Source organism: Strigops habroptila, chromosome 1 (genome assembly GCF_004027225.2).
Source record: "Strigops habroptila isolate Jane chromosome 1, bStrHab1.2.pri, whole genome shotgun sequence".
NCBI lineage: Eukaryota > Metazoa > Chordata > Aves > Psittaciformes > Psittacidae > Strigops > Strigops habroptila.
Genome location: NC_044277.2, coordinates 5488136 through 5516132, shown reverse-complemented (window position 1 = coordinate 5516132; position 27997 = coordinate 5488136). Strand labels below are relative to the sequence as shown.

Sequence of the window (27997 nt, the reverse complement as noted above, 5' to 3'; positions counted from 1 at the left end):
CATCTTCAAATGAACACGTAGAACAGAGTTCAGACCTTACACAGTTTAATTATCCCATGTTAACAACAAAAGGCAGGAAAAGGACAGCTCAGGAAAACAGCATCACAAGGCTGTGCTGAGAAGACCCACTCGAAAGTGGCAAAGGAAGAAAACAATCCATTCCCTGCCACAGCTTCCAAGAAGCAGCTAATTCAAAACTGTTCAGAAAACAAATATGAATTGTTAAATAATTTAACACACACAAAAAAATATTTTCCCCAACTGTTCCTGTTATTTTGGTTTGGTTTTGTTTGTTGGTTTTGTTTTTTAAATTCATTTATTTGACAGGCAAAAATTTTAATGGAATAACGGTCTGTTTGCTATAATTGCAATAATGTACACACTTGATTAAAAAGGAAAAGAACAACCCACAGTGAAGCCATAAAGCCCATGTGTCATGAACACCTTTTAAATACATAAATAATACATTGTCAGGCTGTCTAATGCAATTTTAACAGTATATCCTCTCTTACCACAGGACTAGCCACAACAAAATCCAACAAAACCATCATCGTATTCCTGGGTTTAAACCTCAGACTCAGTGAACAGCCTTTATGGTGATGTACCAACCACTCTGTTGCAGAGACAGGAACACTAAGATGCAAAAGCCTTCCCTCATTCCAGAGCATTTAGGGGAGAGGCCACCAGTGTTGTCTCTGCTCTACCTGCCACCTCCTGCCTGCATGATCACATTGCAAGATGCTGGACATACAATACATGTCTGCTTGTCACCTTCCAGCATCTTCCATCACCTGCTCAGGCACAGAGGTGTTTTCTGGAGGGCAGCTTCTGACCATGCCCAAGGCTGTACTTGTCCATGTGTTGGCTGCCCAGATGGCAGACCTCATTTGGAAAGTAATCTCAGGCCAGAGATGGCATATACACATGAACAGACTGAGGCAAAAACTGCTGCATTTTCTGAAACCCTGCAAATAAACCCTTTCTTACCTTTTATTGCAGGGCATTTTTTAGGCACATGCACGTAGGGCTTGCTTCTGTAAGAGGTGGCAGCCACAAAAACCTCCCTTTGATGACTACACCCATAGAAACTGGGTGGCTATAAACACAGGTCTTGATCTGGGTCTGCAGCCTGTGTCGCTTACTCCTCACACCAGCAACACATTATGCTTGGTAAATGCCATTTGACTGGCTGGAGAGAAACCAGGATTTAAGAAAAAACACTAAAATAGCACCCATTGAATTCAAGGCACAAAGACAGGCTGGGGTGTCTCCAGGAACAGGCTGAACTGACAAGTGTATGCTAGGGAACATGCTGGAGCAAAGGGCATTAGTCTGTGTCCCCTACTCCGTGTGGAGAAGTCACAGAGCTGTAGTCTGTGCCTAACCCATGCAGGTCTTCCAATTGCTATTAAAGATGTGGTGGTCCCTCACATTCTTAACACAGGCTTTTGGCAATGGCTCCAACAGACATTCAGATGAAAAGGGTTGTCCAAAAAAATCCCTAGATACCATTGCACCATCTCATCTACTGGGGGTTGGAGTAGATGACCTTCAAAGGTCCCTTCCAACACAAATTATTCTATCAATCAACACACAGGGGTGAAAGACCCTGAAATCTGTTTAACATCATTATGTATCCGCCCTTCTCATGGTGCACTGGAATGTATTGAAGCCTATGACATGCATGGCTCATGCAGACGTACATGAGTAGAGACAATCTACAGAGGCTGAAGAGTCATCGTCATGACAGGAATTAAATGTCACATTAACATAACCCAGGCAACACATCTGACCATCATAAATGCTACTCATTGCCATTGCATCTATTCAAAATGATGTCTCATGCCATGCTGGGAGTTATCTCTTGAGAAGCAATCCTGTTCTACCTCACCACTGGAGGGGTGAAATCTCACTCAGCCTGGACTAGGAAAAAGGGTGCTGTTAAATACAACATGATCAACACGCTTAATACTGAAATAATATAGCAAGCTGACTAAGATGCAGTACAGTAACAGATATACCATTGGGAGTTACTTAAAAGCAGTAAGCTTTTCACTTCATATTTTCACTTTAATCCGTCTTTCCATAGCAAGAAACACAGTAAAATCAAATCAAAGAGTTTATTTGCACAGGAAATAGCAAAAATAGCACCACTGAGAGCTACACAGTAAAGACTTTGTTTAACCCTCGCATGAGAACATTTCATTTAATTTCATTTTTCAATAAAGAAGAGGCAGATTTTATCTGCTACTGGGTGACAAAAAGACTTCAAGGCTGGCAAAATGTTATATCTGGGCTTTAGCCTCAGGGTCTGGCTCTGGGGTGGTTGCAGACATCTGTGGCTTCTGCTTGGCTTAGCCAGGTTGGAAGCACCATGCCATATGAATGTGCCAGCAGGGCAGGGTGCCTCTTTGCTGTCTCCAAAAGACCTGATGAGATTTCCAGACACATTCAGCACTAAATGCCTGTGTGAGGATCATTGGTCTCATCTCTCACTACAAACTGCTTTGAACAGAGAGTTTTGAAACTGCAGCTGCTTTGTTGGCTGGCACATAAGTCCGGGCTTTTCAGACTCCATCCCCTCTTTACTTTCTCTGCATTCTCTGCATTCTCAGGTTGATTTTGGCAATTAGCTGATAGGGGAAAACGATGTGGGTCTGATATTTTCCTTTTGCCCTCAAACACAATTTTCTTCAGGTTTCTTAACACCTCTTTGCTCTGACTCTCTCATCAGAGACCAACCTCCTCCTAGATCAGCCTGCAACTTTTTACCTACTCTCTAAAACATTATCTTGGCAAATTATTGTAGTGGATCATCCAAAATAATGAGTTAGGTCACACTTGGCTTCCTGAGATTAATGCCAGCAGACTTTCTATGCTTCTCTGGCTGGTTTTGAGGTGAAGCAGTGGTAGGGAGCTGTGTGTGCACTGATAATGAACAGGGGATTTGGCATCCCTGAGCTGATAGGGGACAGCATTGAAGCTTTTTGCAGAGGCATCTCCCTGGCAAGAGGTATTTAAGCTCCATCTGGTAGAACTAAACCCTCTGATTACTGGAGTTCTTGCACAGGGAGCAGTGAGTGGTTTACATCATCTCTGTGGTCTCTTCAGGCCTTACTGTGAGATCCCACATGGTCCCATAAAAAATATCTCCTATAGGATACAGATTCACTTATGGGCAGAAGAACATTAAATTCAATAAGGATCACCTGAAAACACATGCTGACTGTTCATAACTGTCCAGAATGAGTTGAAAGTACTGGAGACCTCTTTTCCAGCTTTGGCACGGCTTTACCTTCCTCCCCTCCATGTGGATGGCAGACAGCACCAACAAGCCTGTGATCAACCTGTGTCTCACAGTTAATGCCATGGGATACAGGATTTGATTGTAGTTTCAAGGGTGAAGGTTAAAGCTTTGGAAAGAGGTAACCAGGGTTACCTGGTTGGTATCGAAAAGCTTGGCATCGGAATGGTTTTGCATAAACAACTACAAAATGCATTGGTATTATATGCTCTTCAAAAGAGGAAAACCCACTTATTTTTGATCTTTTAATATGCCCTGATGTTAGAGAAAACAAAAAACAAATTCACATATCACATCGAAGATAATAATAATAATAATTATAATTCATAAAAATAATCTGACCGACCGGCAGCATTTGTTGGCTTTGAAGGCCTCCCATGAAGGAAACACAGTTGAAGGCATCTGAGACCTCTTGACAGGTGGGATGAATTCAAGTTTTAAAACCAAGTCTGGGGATACCCCCTGCACGTTAGGGCCCTTTCACGTTGGCAGGTCTGGCAGCCAGGCTTGCATAGTAAGCACACTGAGTGGGGTCACACTGTCCATTAGCTCCCGGAGGTCCCTGTGGACCTTTGAGACCAGGCACACCAGCTTCACCTTGAGGGCCGGGTGGTCCTGGCATCCCATCTTTGGCATAGCCAGGCTCCCCTGGGAGACCTAAAACAAAACCAAAATGCCCTTTTGTGACTGACTGTCGCAGGGTGCAGTAATCAGCAGTGTAGCATCACAAAAGATGGCTTTGCTGCCAAACTGGGATGCAGACATCCCTTTCCACAGATATGGGCTAGCATGTATCTATAAGGACATGACAAGTGTGCCTCATCTGAAATGAAGATTTCCACCCCCTATAACATGCTTGGGCTGCACGACTCCAGTATGGCTGCTCTTCCTCTATCACCATGTTGTAGATGTGCAACTACTCAATGACATACAGTCTTCATAGAGAGGAGGTGAGGATGGGAAAGCTTGAGGCAAGAGCCAGTTTAGGAACCAGCCAGGAGATAGCTCATTTGTATGAAGCATACTGAGTCCATTGTCATTTGAAGGCAATGCAGGGCCCATATGGCAAATGCAGACCATGAATTTACTAAGGCTTCCCATAGCTTCCTCCCCCAAAATAGCAGGGTAAAGGCAAAACTGATCAATGGCTCCTAATTTCAAATTAGAAACAAAATATGTTTGCTGCTGCTTTGTCAGCAAAGGTAAAGCACGAGCTGTATGCCTGAAACACAGGTGTTCGACATGACCTTTTATGCCATCTGAAGCTACCTGAATCTCTGGGTTCAGCTTGGTCACAACAAGATTCTGGCAAGGGTAGATAGGACTCTGCACAGTGTATCTAGTAATTAAAGCTTCACTTTGGATTTGTCCCCAAGGCCAGTTAGCCTTGCTGTTACTGAGATGGATCATTATACCTGTCAATCAATCTGAGGAAATAAAGGTGGCTAAATATGATGCTAGTGATATAGTTCTTCCCTTTGGGCTACTTTCTGCTGAAATTACGTATACCATATTTATGTTATTCTGATTGTCTACCTAATACAGATGCTGGAGAGGGACTCTTCATCCATCTAATATGGATGCTGGAGAGGGACTCTTCGTCAGGGATTGTAGTGATAGGACAAGAGGTAATGGGTTCAAACTTAAACAGGGAAGTTCAGGTTAGGTATAAGGAAGAAGTTCTTTACTGTAAGGGTGGTGAGGGACTGGGACAGGCTGCCCAAAGAAGTAGCAAATGCTCCATCCTTGGCAGCGTTCAAGGCCAGGTTGGACAGAGCCTTGGGCGACATGGTCTAGTGTGAGGTGTCCCTGCCCATGGCAGGGGCTGGGAACTGGATGATCTTAAGGTCCTTTCCAACCCAAACCACTCTATGATTCTATGATTCTAATATAGCAGAGACCTTGTAGCAGTTCTGAGTGAAGTGTTTTGTGGGGTAGTCTGAATAAACACACCTGGAATTCCTGGAGGACCTATTTCCCCTCGTTGGCCAATGCCAGCATCTCCTTTTTCACCCTTTTCTCCTCTTTCTCCTATGGAGAGGGAAAGAAAAACGATGAACCGATGAGCAGAATTCACTACCACCACCATGGGTCTTCCATCCACACTGAAGCTAATATATTTGCTAAAAATATTTCCTAAATATGGCCAATACTCAGAGATGGGACATTAAGCGGGAATGAAGATATGCACCACCTCAATTCTGGCCAGAGGTGGAACATATGCACCACCTCTGGTTCAACAGACTGAGGCTGCTTCTAACACATGCATCTAAGGATCACTTAAATGCTACTAGAAGGAGATGTGGATGTCAAAGTGTGGTGGACACATCCCTTGATCAGACTGCCCAAACGCACAAATTTCTCTCACCTTTGGGACCAACTGGTCCAGGTGGCCCTTCAGACCCAGTCTGTCCAGGCCGGCCAGGCTCTCCCGGAGGGCCAGTTCTTCCTGGGAGTCCCTCTTTCCCGGGGGGACCAGGAGGTCCTGGTCTGCCGTGGGACACTTTGACATGTGCAGGCTGTATCTGAGCCAGGAGATAGGCTAACTTTGCTGTGAAGAATGGGAAACGGGTTTGTTAGACCAGAAGGTCAGGGCTCCCAAGAGATGGAGAGACAGAACCAGTGGCTCAGTAAAGTCCAAGTACTGCCACAGGTCAATTTTTCAGGGCCATCCATTCGTTGTCCCCATACTATCCTTCCCCATAAGCTATGATGGTGACACCATGACCCTCTCTATATTAATTAAACCTAATTTCTCAATAACTTTAAGCTTCTCCTAGATTTCATACTTAACCCTAAACACTTCTCATCCTCTGCTCCTTATCCACCAAGGATCTACAATGTCCCCTCCTTTAGCTGTGCAGCTGGTGATTTCTGCCAAACTGGAATCGTTGCTGCTCTGAAAAGAAGAGCCTATTTCCACTGCTTCTGCTACACAGAGCAAGATGCTACATGGCTGCTCTGTAGGGAGAAAGCTCACTTTTCCTGTTCTGGGCTGTAACACATGTGGGGTTAAAGCTAATGTACTCATCTCTGGCTGTGAAACTGTAAGTAAGGCAGCTCCCTGTGTCAGCATATTCTCCAACTTCCAAGCAGGCACATTGCTTGCCACTTCCATATTAAGACCCTGAACAGCCTAGAGAGCTCTTAAGACATACTCAGCATCACAAAAACATCCGACAGAACAGAAAGAGAAGGATTTTCTATCTGCCTTTCATTGATCCACAATCTTGAATGCTTTTAGATTGGCATGGAATTTGAAGTGTGAGAGTGTGTAAATAAAACCCTTGAAATAAATCACTCCATTGAACCGTGATCTTCAGCATGGAGGAAAATGCCTGCAGCTATGTGTCAGCTTCTCCAAGAAGCAATACAGCTCTGCATTTCACTGTAGATGGGGTCAGTAGTGGTCTGCAATTCATATGCTTTGAGAGGAGCAGCAGCCCTTATCCATTCCGCCCCCTCTTCTTACACTGATGAGTGTCACATCCAGAAATCAGAACATTTCTCCTCCAGCTGGGACCTCAAAAGCAAGTTTATGCTCTACTATAATTACTTTCTCTTCCAGGTCCCCAAATTAATCTGTTTGAATTTGTATCTTCTCTTGCCCCACCATCTCAGCCCAGGCATCTGCAGGAATGAGTCTGCAGCAAAGCTGTTTTGGTAGCAAAAAGTCATGAGGTGTTTAGAGCAGGTGATGGCCTTGGGTTGAATAAGTGAGAAACCCCCTGTGCTATTGCTTGGAACATCAATCTTGGAGAATGGTAAAGCTTGCTAAGCACATTCCATTTTACACATTCCTCCTTCCAGTCAGGCTTCTTGTGACATTGCCCTCCATAAGCAGGAGAGGTTCAGGTGCTACCACAGCTACAGAAAGTGCCTTTCATACTCTCAGATACATCTTCTGGATTCCCAGAGCTGATTACTTACCATCAAGCTGCTTGTCTAACTCCTGCTGGATGAGCCTTCTCAAAGTCTCCAGAGATGGGGGCTCCCCCTAGGGAGTAATGATAACAACAATAGTGAGACATAATCACAGCCAGGGGATGTGCGAATTAAGCCCTCCATAATGGGTTTAGTGGGTTGTGTTTCATCACCCACAGCATACACAGGACTATAGGGACTGCCTGAAAGATGCATGTAAAGGAATTCAAAACATCCACAATTCCCAGCCTGCTGGCAAGCCATGGGCTCAATGGTGTAAGCAGGGAGTCTGGTCAGAGACATAGGTGGGCGCTGTCCCCATCTCCTTCCTAGAGAAAATCTCCCTCCTATAGACTAATAGAAATCAAATCAGAAGACATCCTCTGCTCTAGTTGATCATAGTGGAAAGCCTACCTGCTTCTTCAGCACTGCACATTTCCTTGCAGAGATAAGCATGCGTGCCCCCAGGGTAGCTAAGGTGGGTATCTAGACTTGCTATAAACACTCACACTGGATGTCTTATCTCAGGGAACAGAAACCAGTTTATGCATATGATACCCACCCTTCTAAATGAGTACAAGGTTCTGCCTGATTTCAGGCTGTTGAAGGGAGACAGGGGATGTGGCTGTCTGGCCTTGGTCCCCTATCCAGCCTCTTTCAGCCTCTCTCTCAGCACTTTTGTTTGATGTTGCTGTAATAGCTGTCAGAACTCAAAGCTGTATGAACAAGTCTGGATGATGCAACTGGAAAAACACAATGAAAGCATTTTTTGCTAGGTGGAAGCAGAATTTTCCAGTTTGTGGCTTTCTAATAAAAAAAGTAGTTTTAGGGTAACCAGACTCTTGTCTCCGCATAAACTCGAAAGAAAAAATGTAGCTATATGTAAAAAATAAACCATTTTGAACCAGCAAGATCAAATGCTTTCCACTGTAAATCATAAATTGAGGTGCTTCATTTGAAATATACATTTCATTTTTTGGCTAAAATTATTCTTTGAATTTCTTCCAGTTTTGAAAATACATCTGTTCATCTTAAAGGCTGCATTCGTTTGTATATGAGTTATTTGCATGAAAGTGTTTTTCCCTTGCACCTATCCTTTTAACACACAAGGATGCAGCCTATGTCCTTTATGCTTATAAAAACCTAGTGAGGTCTTCTGAATCAGAAGTTACTCTTCATTAAGAAATGTAGATTTTATTAAATAGAAACATTTCAATTTTAACCAGTAATATATTGCTGAGAATTATAGAGTTGGTCTATTTGCTGTCTTCTTCCCACTACAAATTTTGCATGAGAAAAGGATGTGTTTGTTAGTGACCAAAGAAAGAATTCTCTCATTAAGTACTAACCATTTGTGATGGCTGTTAGTGAATACCCCAGTGAGTAAACATGATTGTGGAATCTACTTTGCAGGCGTACAAATTATCTTTTCAAGTTTTAACGCTATTAGTTGCATTAAGCGTCTATAATCATTACTGGATTTCATCAAATCTCTGTGTTGTTGAGACACACAAAGAAATGCTTTGTCTAAAATTTACCCAGTTTTTGCAGCAGAGATTATTTCACTGAGGTAATATCAAATTCATCCTCTGGCTGGGCATAGTGGTTTCACTAATGTTGGTAGTATTTCTCATTCTTCTAGATACATTACCCTAAGGCACTCTCAGTAGCGAGATTGTTTCCCGTTAGAGACAAAAAGAGAGAGAATATTAAATGAAAATAAGGTTTTTTTAAATTCTGATGAGCTGGCCCCAGGATTTCCAGGAATAGAGCAGTGACCTCTCCACAGATCAGAGTTCTGTCTCTCATAACAACCAGCAGCAGGGGAAGGTGTAGGGTCTCTGTATGAAATACTTCATGCTTAAAATCATTATAGAAAGAAGCTTTTTCAGATCCCAGATCCATGACCATAGTAACAGGAATCTGACTTTGGCTCTTAGCGGTATAAGATGTCAAGGAATGGCTGCCCAGGCTATAGGTTGGTATTGCTCAGCTCTCCTGAAGTTCAGTGTCCACACCACTTCCCTGAGATATGTTGTAGTATTAAGAGATGAAAACGCTGCCTCCCCATCGTCACACACACTTGATCTAGTTCCTATCAGCCTTACTTTAATCTTATGTACTTTTCCTATCACACGTCGTGTATGTGATACATGTACTGTACAAAGCCCTTCTCTGGCAATCTTACCCTTGGTCCTGGAAATCCTGGCTGTCCCGGAGGACCAGGAGGTCCAACTTGCCCAGTGTCTCCTGGGGGGCCGTGGGGACCCATCAGTCCTGGATGGCCTTTGTGACCAGGTATCCCAGGATCACCTGGAGGGCCCTTTTCTCCTTGAGGGCCTTTTTCACCTTTGATGCCTGGCTCTCCCTAAAGTGAAAACCAAACAGCATTACCACCACAAAATAAGAGGCAAACTTCTGATTTCCAAGCACAGCGAAACAGGAACAGCTGAGCTGGCAAAGTTACTGAATACAACATCTGGTGCATTACAAATGATCCACAAATTATTACTGACATAGAATGGTTAAAGAGAGGTCTGGGAGGGTGGAAAGCATGGCAGATCTCTACAGGACACACTTCTCTCTTGAATGACCCCTTCCCCTAACTCAAAATACCTCTCTTTATTTCAACCTAATGAAATAACTAATCTCCAACCTACCCTCTCTCCTTTGGAGCCAGTTTCACCCATTTTCCCTGGAGCACCCTGAAACAAAATTAGGGTGAGATTTAAAGAGCTATACATAATAACAATAAATAATAAAGCGCCTGCCTTTGTAGTGATTCTTGTGACCTGGGGAAAGCTTATTTCCTTGTCAGTCCCATAGATGCCCAAGAGCACCCCATTTGCTCTCAAATATCAGCTATTCAAGAAAAACATTATTTTGTTGCAATCCAGGTCACATTCTTGACATTTTAGACACAAGACACCAGCCTTATTTTGAAAGAAGTGGGAATTTAACTTACCTCTTTTCCAGGAGGACCCTTCTCTCCTGGTTCTCCCTGAGAGATACAGAGAGTGAATTTAGCACCACACTGCAAGGAGTTGGAATAAAAAAGACCCTACCTAATAACCAGTCGTGTTTTCTGTTTAGAGTGCAAGCTTTCTGCTACACAGCAGCATGTTTAGATGATTTATTCTTAACCCACTGCTAAAGGTCATTCCTGGAAAGACACATCCTGCTATTTAGAAAGAATTTTTAGTAAAGCTGCATACCCTGTAAATGTAAATAAGAGGAATTTATTTCTAACAAACCAGCTGAGAGCAGGATGGATGTTTCACTGGAAGTGTGCTCCTTCTCTTAATACATTTTGTTCCTTTTTCTTACAGACATTTCACAAAGCTTCACAACACTTTACTTGGGCTGGTTTAGCTTAAGCAGTGTCAATTTTACACCCATACAGGCTAGAGATGTAAAGGAAATCAATTTTGTAAGTAGAGGTACCATCTTGTATTACACTAGCTGAGGTAATGCACGCTGAGTCCGTGATAAAGCAAGTTTGAGCCTGAAAGCTTGCCTGCATTTCAGAACTATATTAAAAAACCTCAGTTTGAACAAGCACCTTATTAGGATTTTTTTTCTATACTCTGCATTTATAATGTGATAATTAGCCAAAACAATTTGAATTTTATCCTTTCCATGAAATAAATGTCACTGCTTTCCTGAAGTGCACTGATAAAGCAAAAACAAATATCAAACTAGTTACTGCCAAAATTCTGCCCACTTTCCCATATCATGAATAGAAAAACTCATGGAATGGTTTGGATTAGAAGGGACCTTAAAGCGCATCCAGTCCCAACCCCCTGCCACAGGCAGGGACACCTTTTACTAGAGCAGGTTGCTCCAAGCCCCTGTGTCCAACCTGGCGTTGAACACTGCCAGGGATGGGGCAGCCACAGCTTCTCTGGGCACCCTGTGCCAGCATCTCATCACCCTCACAAGGAAGAATGTCTTCCTTCTATCTAACCTAAATCTCCCCTGTTTCAGTTTAAACCCATCATCCCTTGTCCTATTGCTACAGTTCTTGATGAAGAGTCTCTCTCCAGGATTCTTTAGATATTGGAATGCTGCTGCAAACCATATGCATGATCATATCTGTAATGCGCATTCAGGGGATGTTTTTCCCTATATCTGGTAATACATTTAACATCTTCGACAATACTTGCGTCTAGAGATGTATGCATGAGTAATATAAGCAATATAGCAATATAAGCAATATAAGCAATATAGCAATAAGTAATATAAGCAATCATAGATCTGTGATCACATCAGCTCCAAATCAGGCAGCCTCACACCCACTTGGGTATTCCTTTGGGCCACTTCAGTTTTAAATGGTCATCACGTTTGCTGCTTTAAATTAATTTTCCAGAGAAATATTTCTTTCTCTTATTTTCATCACAAAATTCCCCTTCCGATCATAAAAAATAAATAAAGAGAATCATCCTGTGGAAGATTCAGCTCTGCTAGATTCACATGAAAATCTTTTAAATCTCATTGTAAGTCACAACAGAGCTAGAAACAAAACTATTTACTTAACATTCACCCTTTCCATCCTTCTGGTGCAGAGAAATGTATTTTACTTGCCTTGGAAGGACTAAAGAGATTACTTTAATTGCAATATACCTCCATTGCTGGTAACAAAGGATTTTTCCTTGGAAGAGCAATCAGAAATACCTGTATTATTACCAACACTTGAAATTTCCCTATTCATCTCCTCTAGGGTTCACATAGAGATATATACTGAGAACTTAAATATCCGATACCCATATTTAGACGACTATTGAAACAGTCCAATAAACGCACACATTATCAAGGCTGACTGACAGGTACCAGCTCAGTAAATGAGATTATTGATGTTTGGCAAAATGAAAAATGCTACTTTTGCAGTACACTTTCCTTTGGAAACAAAAGTAAATGGCTTCAGGTCATCAGATCTTCTGCTTATGTTTTTTTACCTAATTAAAGATGACCACATCCCATCTTCATCCATGCAACACTTAAAAGCAGGTCTAATGGGTCTAATCCATCCCCAGACATACTTACAGGTGGTCCTCGGGGTCCTATGAAGCCAGGGAGTCCTGGGCTGCCATTTTCTCCTTTATTTCCTTTAGGACCCTTAGGACAGAAATGAGACAGACACTAGAGTTTCTCCAACATCTCTTTTCCAGAGCATGCATTTACAGGTATATTGGAACTAGGAAATTTCACTGTAGCAGCAGGATTCCCAAAACCGACAAGGAAAGGAAGAACAAAGTCACTTAGAAAAGCAGATTGCAAACACCATATGCTTGCATTATTAATAAGCTATGTGGGGTCCCTGTTGAAAAGATGAAAATGAAGTGACACTTATGGAAGTGACAAGAAGTGTGTTCAGTGGCTGTTCTGGCCTGGCTTGGTTTAGAAGGTGATGTTACAGAGTGGAAATGCTGTGATGGGCAATGACAGGGAAATAGTGAGGTGGTCATGCTGCTCAAACCTGGGAATACAAGCAACAGACAGCTGCTGAATTGCCCTTTTGCCTTTATTTCCAGACTCAATTTAAAACATGTCTGCTTTATGTCTGATGATATTCTACCCAAGTATCCCTTTTTCTTACAGATCAAGGCAGTTTAAATGGCAGTTCATGATACAGAACCATTTCACTTACACTTCTGATAATTCTTTTTTAGTCTTATTTTAACCTTTTCTTTCACAGCTTTGACCCCAACCTTCTAATTCAGAATACATCCCTTTTTCTTCTTAGAGCAAATTTTGTCTCTATTTTAAGTCTGTCTTGTGTAAAGTGAGCACCAACGGACAGGCACAAAGCACAGGGCTTTTGGGACTGCAATCAGCCCTGGAGATTTCAGGGGCTGGGCAGCATTGCTGTGTGCAGGGTTAAGCGTGAAGGCACTGTGAATTAGGATAGAAACTGTCAAAAAGAGAAGGTTTCTGGCAGGTTTTACCTTCTGATTACAAGTCAGCAATGGTGAAGGCAGAAAAGAAGCCCTGATTGCCATGATAACCTTTCCTGCTTCTCCTTTTTTTCCCAAATAACATATTGGCTTGTCACATTGTGAAAGAAATTGGTGTGTTTCCAGACAAGGCTGGAAATAAATGGATTCATGTACAGCACAAGGAAATACTTCCCATAATAAGCTTTATGAAAGGGAGAGGATTCATTTTAATGACAGAGAAGGATACTGATGGAGATGACTGTCTGTTCTGCTGACCAACACTGTCTCATTGTTTCTCCTTTCTCATCCATCTGATTTTATCCTGTTTCAACTCCTATGTTATTTTTGGACTCTAAATCCTCTGGAGCAGAGACTGCTGTAGTTCTGTGTGTGTGCGGGAAGCCGCCTGGTGAGTCCCTGTGTCACTAACTGGCTGTCTAGGTAATGGGATAACATGATGATGATTAAAACATAACCTCATTTGGCACTCACAGGACATCCTAAATCCAAAATGACCTGCTAAAGACCCAGAAAGCCAAAAAGCACTAACAGGAATTGGGAGCAGGGTGGGAATGGTGAGAAGAAGAAATGAAGGTTGAAAAGGCAACAGCAGGGATCCACAGGGTAAGAAGGAATGGCAGTAGTCCCAAGGAAGGTAAGAAGAAGTTATGTGAAGGAGAAAAGCTGTAGCACTTATTCTTGGCTGCAGAAAGGCTGTGAGACTGCATCAGCCCTGTCCCAACTCTTTGAGTTGTCACCACCTCATGCAGAAAGGTGTTGGTGTTGGTGGCTTCTCTGCCACCACTTAGGAGCAGACATCCCTGCAGCACAGCAATACATGCTCAGGGCACAAATCTGTGGCAAGACTGAGGTTGCTTTGTGGCATTGCAAGGGCCACAAAGAAGACTGAAGTCCTGCTGTGATTTTTCAGATTTCTCCTGCTATGCCTTTGTTTCTATTTGAATCTAACAGCCCAGCAAGCTGTAACAGCGAAGTGGATGGAGAGAGAGAAGAGCCCTGTACAGCAGCAGATGCTATTGGACACAGAGGAATATTTGCACGGATTTGTGGAATCCTGAACAATTTTAGAAGCAGAACACAGAAAAAACAAAACAAATCAAAACAGAAACAACTCTTCACTGTCCTCCTTACAGCTCTTCATTATCATACTGTTCTTCCACACAGGATGGCCCCAGGGAGATTTCATTCTGCTTCGTGATCTTGGTTTACTACCCACTGTCTGCTCTTTCCCCAAGTGCCTGGGGAGGCTTTTTCTGCTGCTGCTATTCCTCGGTGGCAGTCTGCCATCTCCCTGAGGCCCTCTCCTTCCTTGTCACAACTCTCTGCTGGCTGCACACTCTCTGCTTGGCAAAATTAAATGTACTGGTGAAGACAGGGCGTGCCAATCTTTTTTCTATACCAGATAATCAATCTTCTCCCTTTTTTTGTGTGTGAACACTTAACTTTTTCTGGGAAAAATGATGACCCAGCCAGTAGCTCAATTCCAGGAATGTAGAATGATAGAATCACAGAATAGTTAGGGTTGGAAAGGACCTGAAGATCATCTAGTTCCAACCCCCTGCCATGGGCAAGGGATGCCTCACACAGACCATGTTGCTCAAGACTCCATCCAACATAGCCAAACCCCCTCTAGTGTCATGGCCAGCCAGTGATTTTCACATCACCAATCTTTGGTCATGGGAACTTCAGGGATGGTGAGCACCTACGCACAATCCACTCCACCCATACTTTATCAGGTCACTTCTCCTTGACAGAACTGCTTGCTACATGAGTTTCCTTTTGTGGTACTTACTGGGTTACCTGCTGGGCCAGGTTCTCCTGCAGGTCCGGGCGATCCATTCTTGCCCTATGTCAAAAAGAAAAAGGTTATTGAAGTAATGTATACTACAATTAAAATATCCACTTACTGCTGCACAAGAAGGGATTTCTTTAACATTGTCCAACCTCTTCTCTTGGCAGACGGCAGAGTAAGGATTGTTTATTTCCAATTGACCCCACAGCTTCTGCACCCCTGATGGCATGACTGACCCATCTCAGGACAAAAATTGAGATATGTGGACCCAAATCCCCTAATCCGAAGATAACCAAATCAGCATTCCTCCTCCTTTTCTTCACCGTTATCCCTATCGTATGCAGCATCCTCCTGGGTGGATGGAACCACCCACTATGGCTGCTATAAGTCACCAATGTTCAGACAAGCACCTTTAGTCCGTGTTTGAAGCACTTCTTGGCTACTCACTGATCAATGTTAAAGCCTTCTGCACTAGCTGACAATTATCTCCAGATCCCCCATTTTTTAATCATTCCAGGCTTCCCCTCTTTTGGCGAATGGAGAAAAACATTTGTTCTAAAACCTTGAGGTATCTGATACACCAGACAACTCAGAATGAGCCAAATCATCCTTTAAAGGGACCCATTTCTCATTGTTCCTTACCAAAGCAGCTGAGCTGACCATCTACACTAACTAAAGTTTGGTGACATGATATTTTACACCCTGCTCCTCTCTCCTCCCAACTCACCATGCAGAGATGTTTTTCCCTGCATTAGAGCTGGCCATAAAGACCATCCCATTTACTGGCAGTGTTCAAAATCATGCCTCAGGAGTCTTATTAGGGAATCACAGACTGGTTTGGGTTGGAAGGAAGCTTAAAGCTCATCCATTTCCAACCCCTTGCCACAGGCAGGGACACCTTCCACTAGACCAGGTTGCTCCAAGCCCCTGAGTCCAACCTGGCCTTGAACACTGCCAAGGATGGGATATTAAGAAACAAAGCAGAGGAAAACCAAGAGAACCTGATACTTTGCCGTCCAACATACAAACCCCCAGGAATCTTGTCTCCAAAGAAGAATGTGATCTGGAGTTACAATGATTTATGTCTCCTCAAATATTTTTATTCATTGCTAGTGTTGTGCAAGGGCATGACATGTCAGAGAGTGATGCCAGCAGTACAGGAATAATGAGATAAATTACAAGGTAGACACAGTAGCTCTCCATATGTTCCTGCAGTCTTATTTAAACCCCTACCCTACAGCTCAGAGGGACCTGCCGCTCCAGCTCCTGGCATTGCTGATTGAGTCTGCATTTCTGTCCTGATTATGTTGTAGAATCTGTTTCACTAGCAGGTCTTGCAAGGAGGAAACATAAGTCACTGGTTGCAACATATTAACGATGTGCCCGGGTTTATTGTTCAAATTAAATTCAAAGTTTAGCATTAGAGACCTGCATTAAAATTTGGAACAAGAGAACTGAAAAAACAGTGAGATTAATGAAAGTAATTTCTCAGCCATCCCAAATGGCACTTTCTGAAATGTCAACTAAAGTGCAATTTCTCCACTGAAGGAGTAATTAAAATCTACAGGTGTTTAATTAAACAATATTATTCCTGAGATTATGTTGAGGTTTGGTTTTGTCCCAGAAAAAAATAGAGAAAACATGACAAAAATTAATAGTATCACAACTGGATCCCACATATCTCAACCTGGTCACCTGCAATCAATGTCTATCTTTGAAAACTGAAGCCGTGTGAGAACCAAGTGAGATGCCAGAGCCAGGACTGGCATACAAGCACTTCTGACACTGCTGTCCTGACAGAATCCATTAAACTGTTCTTCCCACCTAGTCAGCAACCATCACTCCATTGCACTGTTATAAGTCTGCATCACCTTCTAGCAATGTCATTCTGATTTGTCTTTCTCAAAGTAGGTAATGTGTTTTAATCTTAGAATCATAGAATGGTTTGGGTTGGAAAGGACCTTAAGATCATCCAGTTCCAGCCCCTGCCATGGGCAGGGACACCTCACTCTAGACCATGTAGACCAAGAATCTTGCTCAAGATTCTTCTTCCAAACCGGAAGTCTAGACTGCAGGACATTCCCACTATACACAATGTACCTCCAGAAATGGCTTGTCAAGAGAGAAAACTCACCGGCTGCCCCCTGGGTCCTCGAGGGCCTTGTGGTCCTATGGGACCAGTATCACCCTGAAGCGAAGAACAGTATTGTGGTGAGTGAGAAAGGTCTGACATGCAGGCAAGAAAATAAGCATTTAAAAATATTCCTACTAAATCACACTGTTCACAAGTTAGGGGGAAACAGCATTAAATGAGTCTCGCTACCTTGAATTTTAAATATCTATCACTAAATGCTGTCTGATTACAGGCAGACCGATTATTATCAGGTTATCTTGAAGCTGGATTTCACAGGGACAGAGATTCTCCAGTACTTCTCAAGAATTTACTATTATGTTCTTTCCTGAGGGAGGCTTAAGACCTGCTTCTATCTTCTCTGAGGGGTTTCCTTAGGTCTATCTTCCATTTGGCTTTGTAGGGTACCATTTACATCACAAGAGTTTTCCAGTGGTACAAGGGGGTGCAAATGAGAAACCTCTTCCCCAAGTCCCATGGCAATGCACACTGCTCAGCAACTGCTGCAGGATCTTACATCAGCTGCACTCTCCCAGGACTGTGTTATGTGACTGTATCTGACTCTAATACTGTCAGAGGACCTGTTTGTACCATCTCTCTTTGCTCTGAGCAGCATCATCTTATTCTATGGGTATTTCACAGATTCCAGTGGAGCTACACACTCAGTAAGGTTCAGCTTCTGCAAAGGAAGCGTAACAGAACCTGGCTCAGTGGGACCTGCAGGATGAAGCAGAGGGGTAGAAGAATGCAGCTCCATGGATATGTGGCACAGCCTGGGATTCAAACAATGCAGCTTTCTCTGCTTTTCCAAAGACATAGCTGACATTTAAGTGTCAGCAGCTGAGCAGTGACAAAGGCCTTCATATTCTTCATTACCCTAATGGTCTTTGCACAAATCATTCCCTGTGCACTGCTGCAATAATTCACCCTTTATTGTAGTTGCTGCAGCTGGTTTAGGTCAGGGTCACTGTGAATTAAAATCTTCATTTGTCAGGGAGAAGGAGATTATTTTCTGCTCAATATGGTACACTTACATCCTTCCCTGGTGGCCCCTCATGACCAGCAGGACCAGTCACACCTGGCTCCCCCTGCAATTCAGCAGAAAGGAAAGAAATATCAGCTCGAGGTCAAAGGCAGACCAGTAACACCACTGTAAGAGGGAAGGGGTTTCGGCAATATTGGGCATAGCTCAGTGAAAACTTTTTTAATGCCAGCTGGAGCCTCGTTCGTCACATGTGACACGCAACTCATACACATTACTCAGAAGCACCTTCTGTAAATGATGTACAAGGCAGTACATTGCTTTCCAGAATATCTGTTACTGCTATTGCAGTCATGAAAACACCAACATATTCGTGATACAGAAACTACCGTAATGAGGACAAGATGAGGAACTCACTAGATTTTTCAGCTAAGCTCCTGCAAGTAGAGCATGTTATTTCCCTGTAAAAAGACAGAATTAGGCAGAAGGACATTCAGGTTTGTATTCCACTTTCTACACCAATGAGCTTTTCGTACTGTATTGCTCAGAATGGAGAGGAGACCAACTCCTCACGCAGGAAGTTTTGGGATTTGAGTTTTATGATCCACAGGCAAATAAGTCAAAGGACTAAAGATATTTTTCTATTCTTATTTCTATAAGTTTTGTTCCTGACCTTATTTTGCACTTCTTAAGCATATTTGGAGGAGAGCTGATACTTCTCCAACAAGTGCAGTAGGGTTCCTCACCTTTTATGTCAACATTTGTACCTGAGGAATGTGTTATGAGGGCATCCTTGAAATTTCCTCACAAAGGGCTATCTCAAAAGGACCATCAGAGGACTCAGCTCTACCAGCAGCCTCACCTTACGCAGAATCAGAACTTCAGCAGAGGGAATGAAGCCAGCTGCTGTGATTTTATGCCATGGCCCATGGTTGAAAAAAGTCACATTAAAAACAGACCTGTCATCATTTTTACCTATTGCCTCAGAAAGGTCAATTTCACTTCACACAGTCTTTCTCCAAAGGATCATGCATGAGGTACAAATTACTTACCTGGGGTCCTGGAGGACCTGTATCTCCTCTCTGTCCTTTGAAACCCTACAAAAGAGAATGAAATCAACAATCATCCATTACCCTGACGCATGAAACACTAAGAAAACTTTAGTTTGAATGTTCACTTAATATCCTTCCCAATTTTGCCTAAGATTACTGTGGACTGGTCAGCATGGAGCTGCTGTGTCCCACAGAGTGATTAGGAAGGGCCACATCACAGGAGGAGATTTCCATTGCTCCTTAGGCTGTGAGACCCAGACTATAGTGTGTCTATTCCTGGTGTGAACAGCTAATAAATAATTTAACCCTAAATTTCATTGTTCCCATCCTTTCAGAGGACACATAATAGAACACAAGGGCTACAGCTGTGACTATGCCTTCTAGTAGGAGGGATGGCATAAAGTTACATGATTTAACTTCTAGATAACGGACCTACAGTTCTCCAAGTGTGAAGGATGTGTAAATGACTGTGCTGGATTTCTTGTGGTTATTTATTTAGTCACAATTACATGACTATTTGCAGCCAGGTCAGCTCTTTGATTGTGTGTTTCCACCAGTGAAAGGCCTCATCTGCCCATCAAAACCTTCCCAACTACAGTACAGAAGAGTGACTAGATTGGACCCTTCAGAGCAGTACTTACTGGTAAGCCTCTGGCACCTTCTTGGCCTGGGAGCCCTGGTTCTCCAGGCTTTCCCTATGGGAAAAAATCATATTCATTTTAGTGAGATTCTCAGGTCCATCTCTCTGTTGAAAACCTCTCACTCTTCTCCCTTAGATGTAAAAACACTGAGAATTGTGATTGCCCAGGGTTTCTCCAGCAACGCGGGAGTCTGAGCATGCTAAGAAGACACTAGTGACAGACATTCCCATACATACCCCTATCTGCACTACCACGAACATAGCCTTTTGAGTTTCAAAGGCAGCTTACACCTTTGGACTGGTGCCCCTTTGCAGTGTTTTAATGAGAGGTAGTGCACAGAACTGCACCAATACCTAGTCAGCACATATGAAATCAGCATCTGCATGTAGAAATCATAGAATCATAGAATAGTTAGGGTTGGAAAGGACCTTAAGATCACCTAGTTCCAAACCCTCCTGCCATGGGCAGGGATGCCTCGCACTAGACCATGTCACCCAAGGTTCTGTCCAATCTGGCCTTGAACATTGCCAGGGATGGAGCATTCACAACTTCCTTGGGAAGCCTGTCCCAGTGCCTCACCACTCTCACAGTAAAGAACTTCTTCCTTATATCTAGCCTGAACTTCCCCTGTTTAAGTTTAAACCATTGCCCCTTGTCCTATTGCTACAGTTCCTGATGAAGAGTCCCTCCCCAGCATCCTTGTAGCCCCCTTCAGATACTGGAAAGCTGCTACGAGGTCTCCAGGCAGCTTCTCTTCTCCAGCCTGAACAGCCCCAACTTTCTTAGCCTGTCCTCATATGGGAGGTGCTCCAGCCCCTGGTCATCCTCGTGGCCTCCTCTGAACTTGCTCCAACAGCTCCATGTCCTTCTTATGCTGAGGACACCAGAACTGCACACAGTTCTCCAAATGGGGTCTCATGAGAGCAGAGTAGAGAAAGTCAGGTTCTTCAATGCAAGCACAGAACTGTCTGAAGCTGCTGTGAGAAGCACAGTTCCACATATCCATTGTCCTAATGACTGGGAACTTGGCTCTTCCCAGAACCAATAACTCCCATTTGACAAGTCACAGAAAGAGGCTGGCAATGCTGGGTACTGGAAGTACATCCTTCATGTAACAAACACAGTTGCAAGGGATAACATTCACTGCCCAATTTATTAACAGTTCCTTTTGGCTAAAAACTTCATGACTCAGCTTCAGTTTTCCCCTCAGCAAACACAAGTACAGACTAAGCAGAGAAAATAAAATATAAAACCTCTCAAGCTGGACAACAGAAGTGTTGAGAAAAGGCTTCTTTAAAGACATGCTCTCTAAACCTTTTATGCCCCATAATTTTCTACTTAAAAAAATGGATCACTAGATTTAATGGTAGCAGGTAACCTTCTTTCTCTACAACATTTACCATAGCTGTAAAAGTGGAATCACTAAGTTTTAGTGTATTTATGGTAGCTGTAAAAGTAAAAGAACCCAATTTCTTTTCAAGATTGCGAGTGTGTGACTCTTATAAATTGCTCAAGACAATTTAGTCCTGGTGTTAAAAGAAGATGTGCAAATAGGCTCCCTGCCCTCCCTAAGGATTCCATAGACAGGCAGCTCCAAAAACAATAACTGGATTCAGGCTCTGATTGCCTGAGCAAAACAGTTTTGCATTACATTACCGGTTCCCCAAGAGATCCTGGCTTGCCATCCTTGCCATCATTCCCCGCAATGCCCTGTAAATGAAATGCAAAACAGGGTATAAGGAAGGAGTCGGTAGGGAACATTTACAGTGACAATTCTGCTTCAGCATGGCATACTTAAGTTTGCCTACCCTTCCAAAAACTACCCTATTTCTATAGCTCAGCCGTAAACCTCTCCTTGACACACCACTGTAACAGCATAAACTGTTTCCCTTTCAGTATGGCAAGTCTAAGGGATTTTCCTCCTTCTCAGCAAGGTGAGCACTCCAACAATCTTAAAACAGGATTCTATAAAGAGGTGTTCTAAAACATTAGAATGCCATTATTGTCATTCAGCTAGGCAACTTTACACTAGAAATAGCTCTGGTCCGATCCATGACAGATTAAACAAAAAAACCAAAACAAAACCCCACAAATGTTGTACTAATACACCATCCAGAAGAGAAGAGTCTGTGCCCAAACTGCACTTGATCTTGAGTCTGTGCAAAGGAATTATTTTGACTGGATTTAGATAAAGATAGTATTCCAGTCCATGAATTCTTGTGCCCTTACACTGGAGCTATTAGTTGATTTTTGTGCTCTGCATAAGAGTATTTCTTCCAATTAGGAGGCAGATAAGGAACAGACCCAATTCGCATTGGTAATTAACACTTAGCTTTAAATTGATCAAATACAGCATTCACACTGTCCTGGACCAAGGACTTAGCATCAACTTAACAGATGCCATTATAGGTCATGCCTAGCTTTCAAAGCACCTCAAAAATGCCATCTCAAAAATGTCACCTCTTTGTTTTACACACCTATGTGTTTTACACACCTATGTGTTTAAACCTAAACTTTACAGTATTGAACTAGAAGGAGCTGAATTGCACTCACTGGAAGTCCAGGCAATCCTGGTGGGCCCTGTGGACCTGGAAGGCCATCTTTACCCTGGAAAGAAAGCAGAAACACTGTGGGTGAAGACAAGCTGCTCAGATGCTTCTATCTATTGAAGACTTATCAAATGCAGAGTTTGATAAGAGACAACTGTGAGAAGCAGGTCTTGTAGCCCATGTCACACAGTGTACAAAGTTCCTTGAATTCCTTCTAGTTTATGTTGGAGGGCTTTCTTTTCACATAAAACACCAAGTATTAGATACAAATTGTTACAGATAGAGAAACCACTGAAATCACTGGTATTTTTCTTCTGATGTATTATTATATTTAATATTTAGTCTTTAACTTCTTGCATGAGATGTCCAGCCAAGAAGTAAAAGATCTGTATTTTATACCTATCAAATCAGTAGTTATAAGAAGTGCCTTGCTGACAGTCCTAAGAAATCCCTTTACAGGACTGGAGAGCAGCATCCCAGTGTCTCAACTTGATCATCCTTTTAAAAGGGAATTTTAGCCAGCCTGTCCATGTAGACTCTGGCCTCTCTGTTGAGAGTGCTCATTGATTTCACAACAGCCATCAGAAGGACCATCATTGTTCACTTATGATGAAGTTCAGGTTGAAATGGATCTTCAAATGGCACCTTGCTCATTAGGAAGTCCTGCTCTAGAAATTAATCACAGAATTACATAGTCTTAAACTGTTCCAGCTCAACAGCATGGATTATTCAGGGAAGGTTCATTTTTTTCCTTTCCAACCTGAAGTTAACATCAATCAGATTACTTGTCTCTCCTAGGGTTTTATGATGCATTACCATAAAGTAGCATCTGAGCATTCTTCAAATGAAAGAGTGATAGCAAAATTCTTCATAGACCTCTCAAAGGTTTTATCTACACTAGTATTTCCAGTGGAGCCAGGGAAAGTTCTCAGGCCCCGGTATCTTAATTGTCTGTGCTGTGACACCCTTCACAGGTTGCTGGTCCCATTTTGACAATCCCTACACAAAGTTCAGGTGTTAGCTTGGGTCATGACACATCCTGACACATTTAGTCATGCTTTTCTAGAGGCGAAGAGATGTTAACAGCAAGGAAAGACAGGTAAGAGGTACAGAAACCTCCTCAGAGGTCCCATGGGCTGGATTATGCTCTGGCAAATCTGGAATTTCATTTAGTGAGTAAACAAAACTGCAGGGCCAGAGTAATCTGCGGTTATTTGTGGAGGTCCCACTTGTAAGTGTAGAGCTGATTCGGGCTGAATATTTTGGGGAGCTTTCAAAAGACATTATACAGTTTCCAGCTCAGCTTTACTTCTAACAGCTAAATATAGCTGAAGCTGGTGGTGAAACACACAGCTTAGAGCTTACTATGTCTCCTGGGTTTCCTGCTGGTCCTATTGGTCCTGGTGCTCCATCTGGGCCCTAAACAAAATCAAGCAGAAACAATATGAGTGATTAACACATTTTGTACAGTTGTCAACACACTCCCTACCACAGCTGGCAACACTGAAGTTCACTCAGTTCAGCGTTCATTCCATCATTCCTTCATTCATCACAGAAAAGCAGCGCCAACATCTGCATTGAATCAGCCTCCAAAGTCAGAAATAGTCAGATATTTGAGTTTGGTCCTGGCCCTTCCTTCTGAAAATAGGGGACAAATAGGAAAAAGTCAATCTTGTGATATAAAAATAACTTTGAAGAGCAGTTGGAAGCACACTTTGTGGCAGGCAAACTGCTGGAGCCACAAAGCAATGCAAACAGAGTGAAAAGTCAGCAGAAGTTGCAGAAAAAAATATGTGAGGAACACCACATTGAGGTCTGCTTTGACAGGCTCAGTGTTACCTCACACATTTCCTTTGACTCTGAGACTATTCAGAGGGTCTCATGGGACAATTTTAAGTGTTTTAATCTCACTGGAATAACCCTATGGCTGTGGCAGTATGAGATTAATACAGGCACAGTAAATGTGTCTGTGTTATTAGCTTCTCTTAAAATAGTGCTCACAGGAGTGTAAAAGCAGGTCCACAGGTTGTCTCAGTGGCAAAGCATTCAGCATCCTTTAGGCACTGCTGCAGTCTGAAAACAGGATTTTAATCTAATCCTCTTCCCTGATACTTCCTGTCATTTAGGCAGTGCAGTTTAAATTCAACTTTGAAGAGACTGTGCTGATCCCCAGAACAGATGAAGGCTGCACACCCTCAGCATGGCAGAGCCAAACTGCACTGTAAGCAGCAATATGAGTAGTGATGACTGTGGGCAAAGAAAAGCAGTTTGGAAAGAAAAGTCCTTCACTCAGGAAAAGTCCCAGCTCTTGGAGGGTGTAAGCAGTGATATCAAAACTAGGACAGCAAGTTATTTCAGCCCTGCTCCTGCACTGTAACCCCTTTTTAAATGCAAAGAAGCATAATTGTTTTAGTGAAGAGAGTAGAGCTAGGAATGAGGAGGACTGTGATGGAGAGGGACACAAATACAAGGATATGAAAAATGGAGAAAATCTAGTCTCATAGCACTGTGTAAAACTGAGAACTAAAATACCCTAAGATCTGCTGCTTCTAGGCTTCCTACTTATTCCGCATATAAGAAAACACCTGTACACATATTAAGGAGTCCCTGTGGAAGAGATTTCATCATCATTGTCTTGTACAAAGACAGTCAGTGAAGCTTAGCATCAATTTACAGAGTTGAAGCAATCAGGGAAAAGTGGTCAATGTATTAAACAGCAATTATCATGATTGGGGAACTATGACACTCAGGGGACCATTAGGAACACACTGGAAAATGCAAATGCAATGCGCAGACAGATAGGAATGGTCCCTTCTTCCACATGGAGCTTGCAACAACCTTTACAAAGGAAAGTACAGGACCATAGAATCACAGAATGGTTTGGGTTGGAAAAGGCCTTCAGATCATCCAATTCCAACCCCCTGCCATGGGCAGGGATGCCTCACACTAGACCATGTCACCCAGTCTTTGTCCCAGAGGAACTTACGGGTGGACCAGGGTTTCCAGGAGCCCCTGAGAAGCCAGGCATTCCAGGGTGGCCCTGCAGAGCAAAAAGAGAGGCTTTCTTTATGCGTTATTCACATCTCTAGTTGTCTAAAAGCTAACTGGTGATTGAACATTGTGAGGTAACATCATAATGTGACAATACACAGAAAGCTCATTATAAGGAAATAAAGAACAATGGCTGTTTAAAACAAAACCTTGGTGCTCAAGGCATGAATGTTAGAAATAAATATAGTTAACTTTAAGGTGTACTTTTTCTAATGTGTACTTCAATCTATGCTAATGGAAGATGAGAACAGATACTGTGGAATTGTACAAGGCAGGAGATCAGGCAGGTAACCAAAGCTGTTTAAAATATCCTGCAAATTTCATTGAAGAGTTGCTGGTTTGCACCTTTCACTATTGACATAGCCCTTGCTAAAATTAGCTATGAAAGTTTGCTTTAATTTAGACCATTCTCCTCTTTCCTGTGGCATCTTAGTCCCTCCTAAAAGGTCATTGCTACATTCATAGAATCATAGAATCATCACCTTCTAAGACAAATAGAATCTGGCTTTTCCAACCCAACGGCATCTGACATCCAGAATCTCATCTAGGCATTATCTGGGAAAATGACTAAGGGTTGGGTAATGTAGAGAATTGAATGCATCCAATCTAGAGGTGAGGAAACATCCCACAAGAAGATTTTCATTGGCAATAGGGGTGGAAGTCTGTGGAGGACTGCTACAGTTCCACTCACAACACACTTGAGATTTATCAGTGATGAAGAGTTCCCATCTTCCTCCTCTGCCTCTGAGAAGGATATTCCTCTACAGACATCGTAGGAGTTATTGATAAAGGAACAATCACACTGATGGCACTGCAGGAAAGAAAATTCTCTTTTTACCTGTTCACCTTTTTCTCCTGTATCCCCAGTCATACCACGGTCTCCTTTAGCACCCTGATAATGAAAAAAAAAGCCACTGAAAGTCACTTAGATTCAGTATTGTATCAGCTTTCTGAACTATTTCATAAAGCACTTGAACATTTGAGCATAAAACTCATAAATTAGTACCGAGCCCTACTTGCCCTCCTCTTAAATTTTTCCCTAGACTTTTACTACCAATGTTGGAGCCAGGAATATATGTGAAGAATGGCCTTTGAGCAGACCCAGTATAGGCCTTTTTTTTTATGTTGTAGTCTCATGGACATGAAAAAGACCTACACATCCTCAGAAATTAGACAGGTTGTTAGGAACTTCACTAAATCAGATCTGGCCCAACAGTATGAGCTAGTCATTTCCTCTCCCTTCAGGAACAGCAGCAATAAAAACAGTGTTTCTAAAGTGCAGTCAGAAAATGCATACCCAGAAAGTGCTCCCCTCTTTCTCAATCTCTCTCTTCCCTAGTGACGACAGAACAGAGGCAGCTAACTCAAATGTAGATGTCTGTATAATCCATGCTTAAAGTAAGGCAAGATGAGTCTCACACAGAGCACTGATGAGTTGATGGCCATAGAAGTAATACTCTGGTTTACTACATCAGAGCTAAGAGATAAGTAGGGGAAGGAGGGGCTACCATTTAAAATTAAAAGAGGCCTAATTCATATTGCCAGAAGGAATGAGGCTGCTCAGGAGGAAAGATCTGCAGTTTACTGATCTATTTCAGAATGGCACCCAACACTAATTTGGATGGCGTTGGTACGGACAATATACTACATCTTCGAAAATGCAGATCGCTGTGGGGATCTGCCTAATGTATTTAGAAAGGAGTCACAAAGACTGTGTTTGCACCTTCTTAGGTGTCTTAGAATATTTTCTTTAAATGTTTGCAAGCTCTGTGAATCTGCCTTTTCACTGAATACAAGTTAGACTATTCATCAATTACTTTATTTTATGCACATGTACAGTTTAAAATTGGTCCTGTTTCTTCACCTAAATATTCAAGCTGCCCAAATTTCTGCTTTCTCACAGCTTATAAGAAAGCAGCAGACATGGGATGTCTCAGGCTGCTTGGCTTTTCTGCCAGTTATTGTCTTGACGGGTTACTAATTCTTTTGCAAATTTTATCCTAGAACATACTTTCATTTTGATCAACCCAATATTTACTTTTGAGACTCTCTTGCTCTCCCCACCACACTTTTAATTGCAAGATATAAAATTAATTCATGAATCTCTATTAGCTTGTCCTACACTCCAATAAGTGCAAATACAAAGATGTTAAAATAGCAGAAGCTGTTTTAGACAGTAGATCTTAGTAGGTCAGTAATACAGGGAAGATTGGAGGAAACTGCGGCCCATCATGAAATCACCTTAACTCTCCCTTCATTGATTTGTTTTGATTTATTTCACATTAAGCAGTTGTAAAGGTTTTGCTTGTGACCAGGCACTGGCATTGTGAGCAGACTGATGACAGACCTCTGCATAGAAAATGCTTGAAATGTGACATTATTGGAATCCTTCAGACATTGGAAGTTTTATGTTGGCCTCTGCCCTTAGACTGTTAGCCAGAAGCTGAAACAATGAGTTCTTCCTATAGCATGTTTCAGGAAACATTCAGAGTCTGTGGATAAAACCACCATGTTAGATAGTGTATATGGAGCTCAGCAGCCAATTGCATCAGCCTTAACTTAAATGATTCAAGCATACAGGATTCAAAGAGGAGACGGAATGGCAGGGTACCTA

At 42.5% G+C, this 27997-nt stretch overlaps 1 protein-coding gene across 1 annotated transcript in view; it reads right to left on the bottom strand.

The window, feature by feature from the left end:
* Positions 1 to 28: 28 nt before the first annotated feature.
* COL22A1 (collagen type XXII alpha 1 chain) overlaps positions 29 to 27997 on the bottom strand; it is a 226935-nt gene continuing 198966 nt past the window's right edge. Inside the window, exons 47-64 of the mRNA XM_030505667.1 lie at positions 26222 to 26275; positions 25319 to 25372; positions 23698 to 23751; positions 22337 to 22390; positions 21440 to 21493; positions 19784 to 19837; positions 19143 to 19187; positions 18143 to 18196; positions 17112 to 17165; positions 14978 to 15031; positions 12272 to 12343; positions 10194 to 10229; positions 9889 to 9933; positions 9417 to 9596; positions 7235 to 7301; positions 5673 to 5855; positions 5258 to 5335; positions 29 to 3961 (exon numbers count right to left, since the gene is read on the bottom strand). Of these exons, the coding sequence (XP_030361527.1) occupies positions 3774 to 3961; positions 5258 to 5335; positions 5673 to 5855; positions 7235 to 7301; positions 9417 to 9596; positions 9889 to 9933; positions 10194 to 10229; positions 12272 to 12343; positions 14978 to 15031; positions 17112 to 17165; positions 18143 to 18196; positions 19143 to 19187; positions 19784 to 19837; positions 21440 to 21493; positions 22337 to 22390; positions 23698 to 23751; positions 25319 to 25372; positions 26222 to 26275 (1380 nt within the window). The 3' untranslated portion in view covers positions 29 to 3773. The remainder of the gene's footprint in view (positions 3962 to 5257; positions 5336 to 5672; positions 5856 to 7234; positions 7302 to 9416; positions 9597 to 9888; positions 9934 to 10193; positions 10230 to 12271; positions 12344 to 14977; positions 15032 to 17111; positions 17166 to 18142; positions 18197 to 19142; positions 19188 to 19783; positions 19838 to 21439; positions 21494 to 22336; positions 22391 to 23697; positions 23752 to 25318; positions 25373 to 26221; positions 26276 to 27997) is intronic.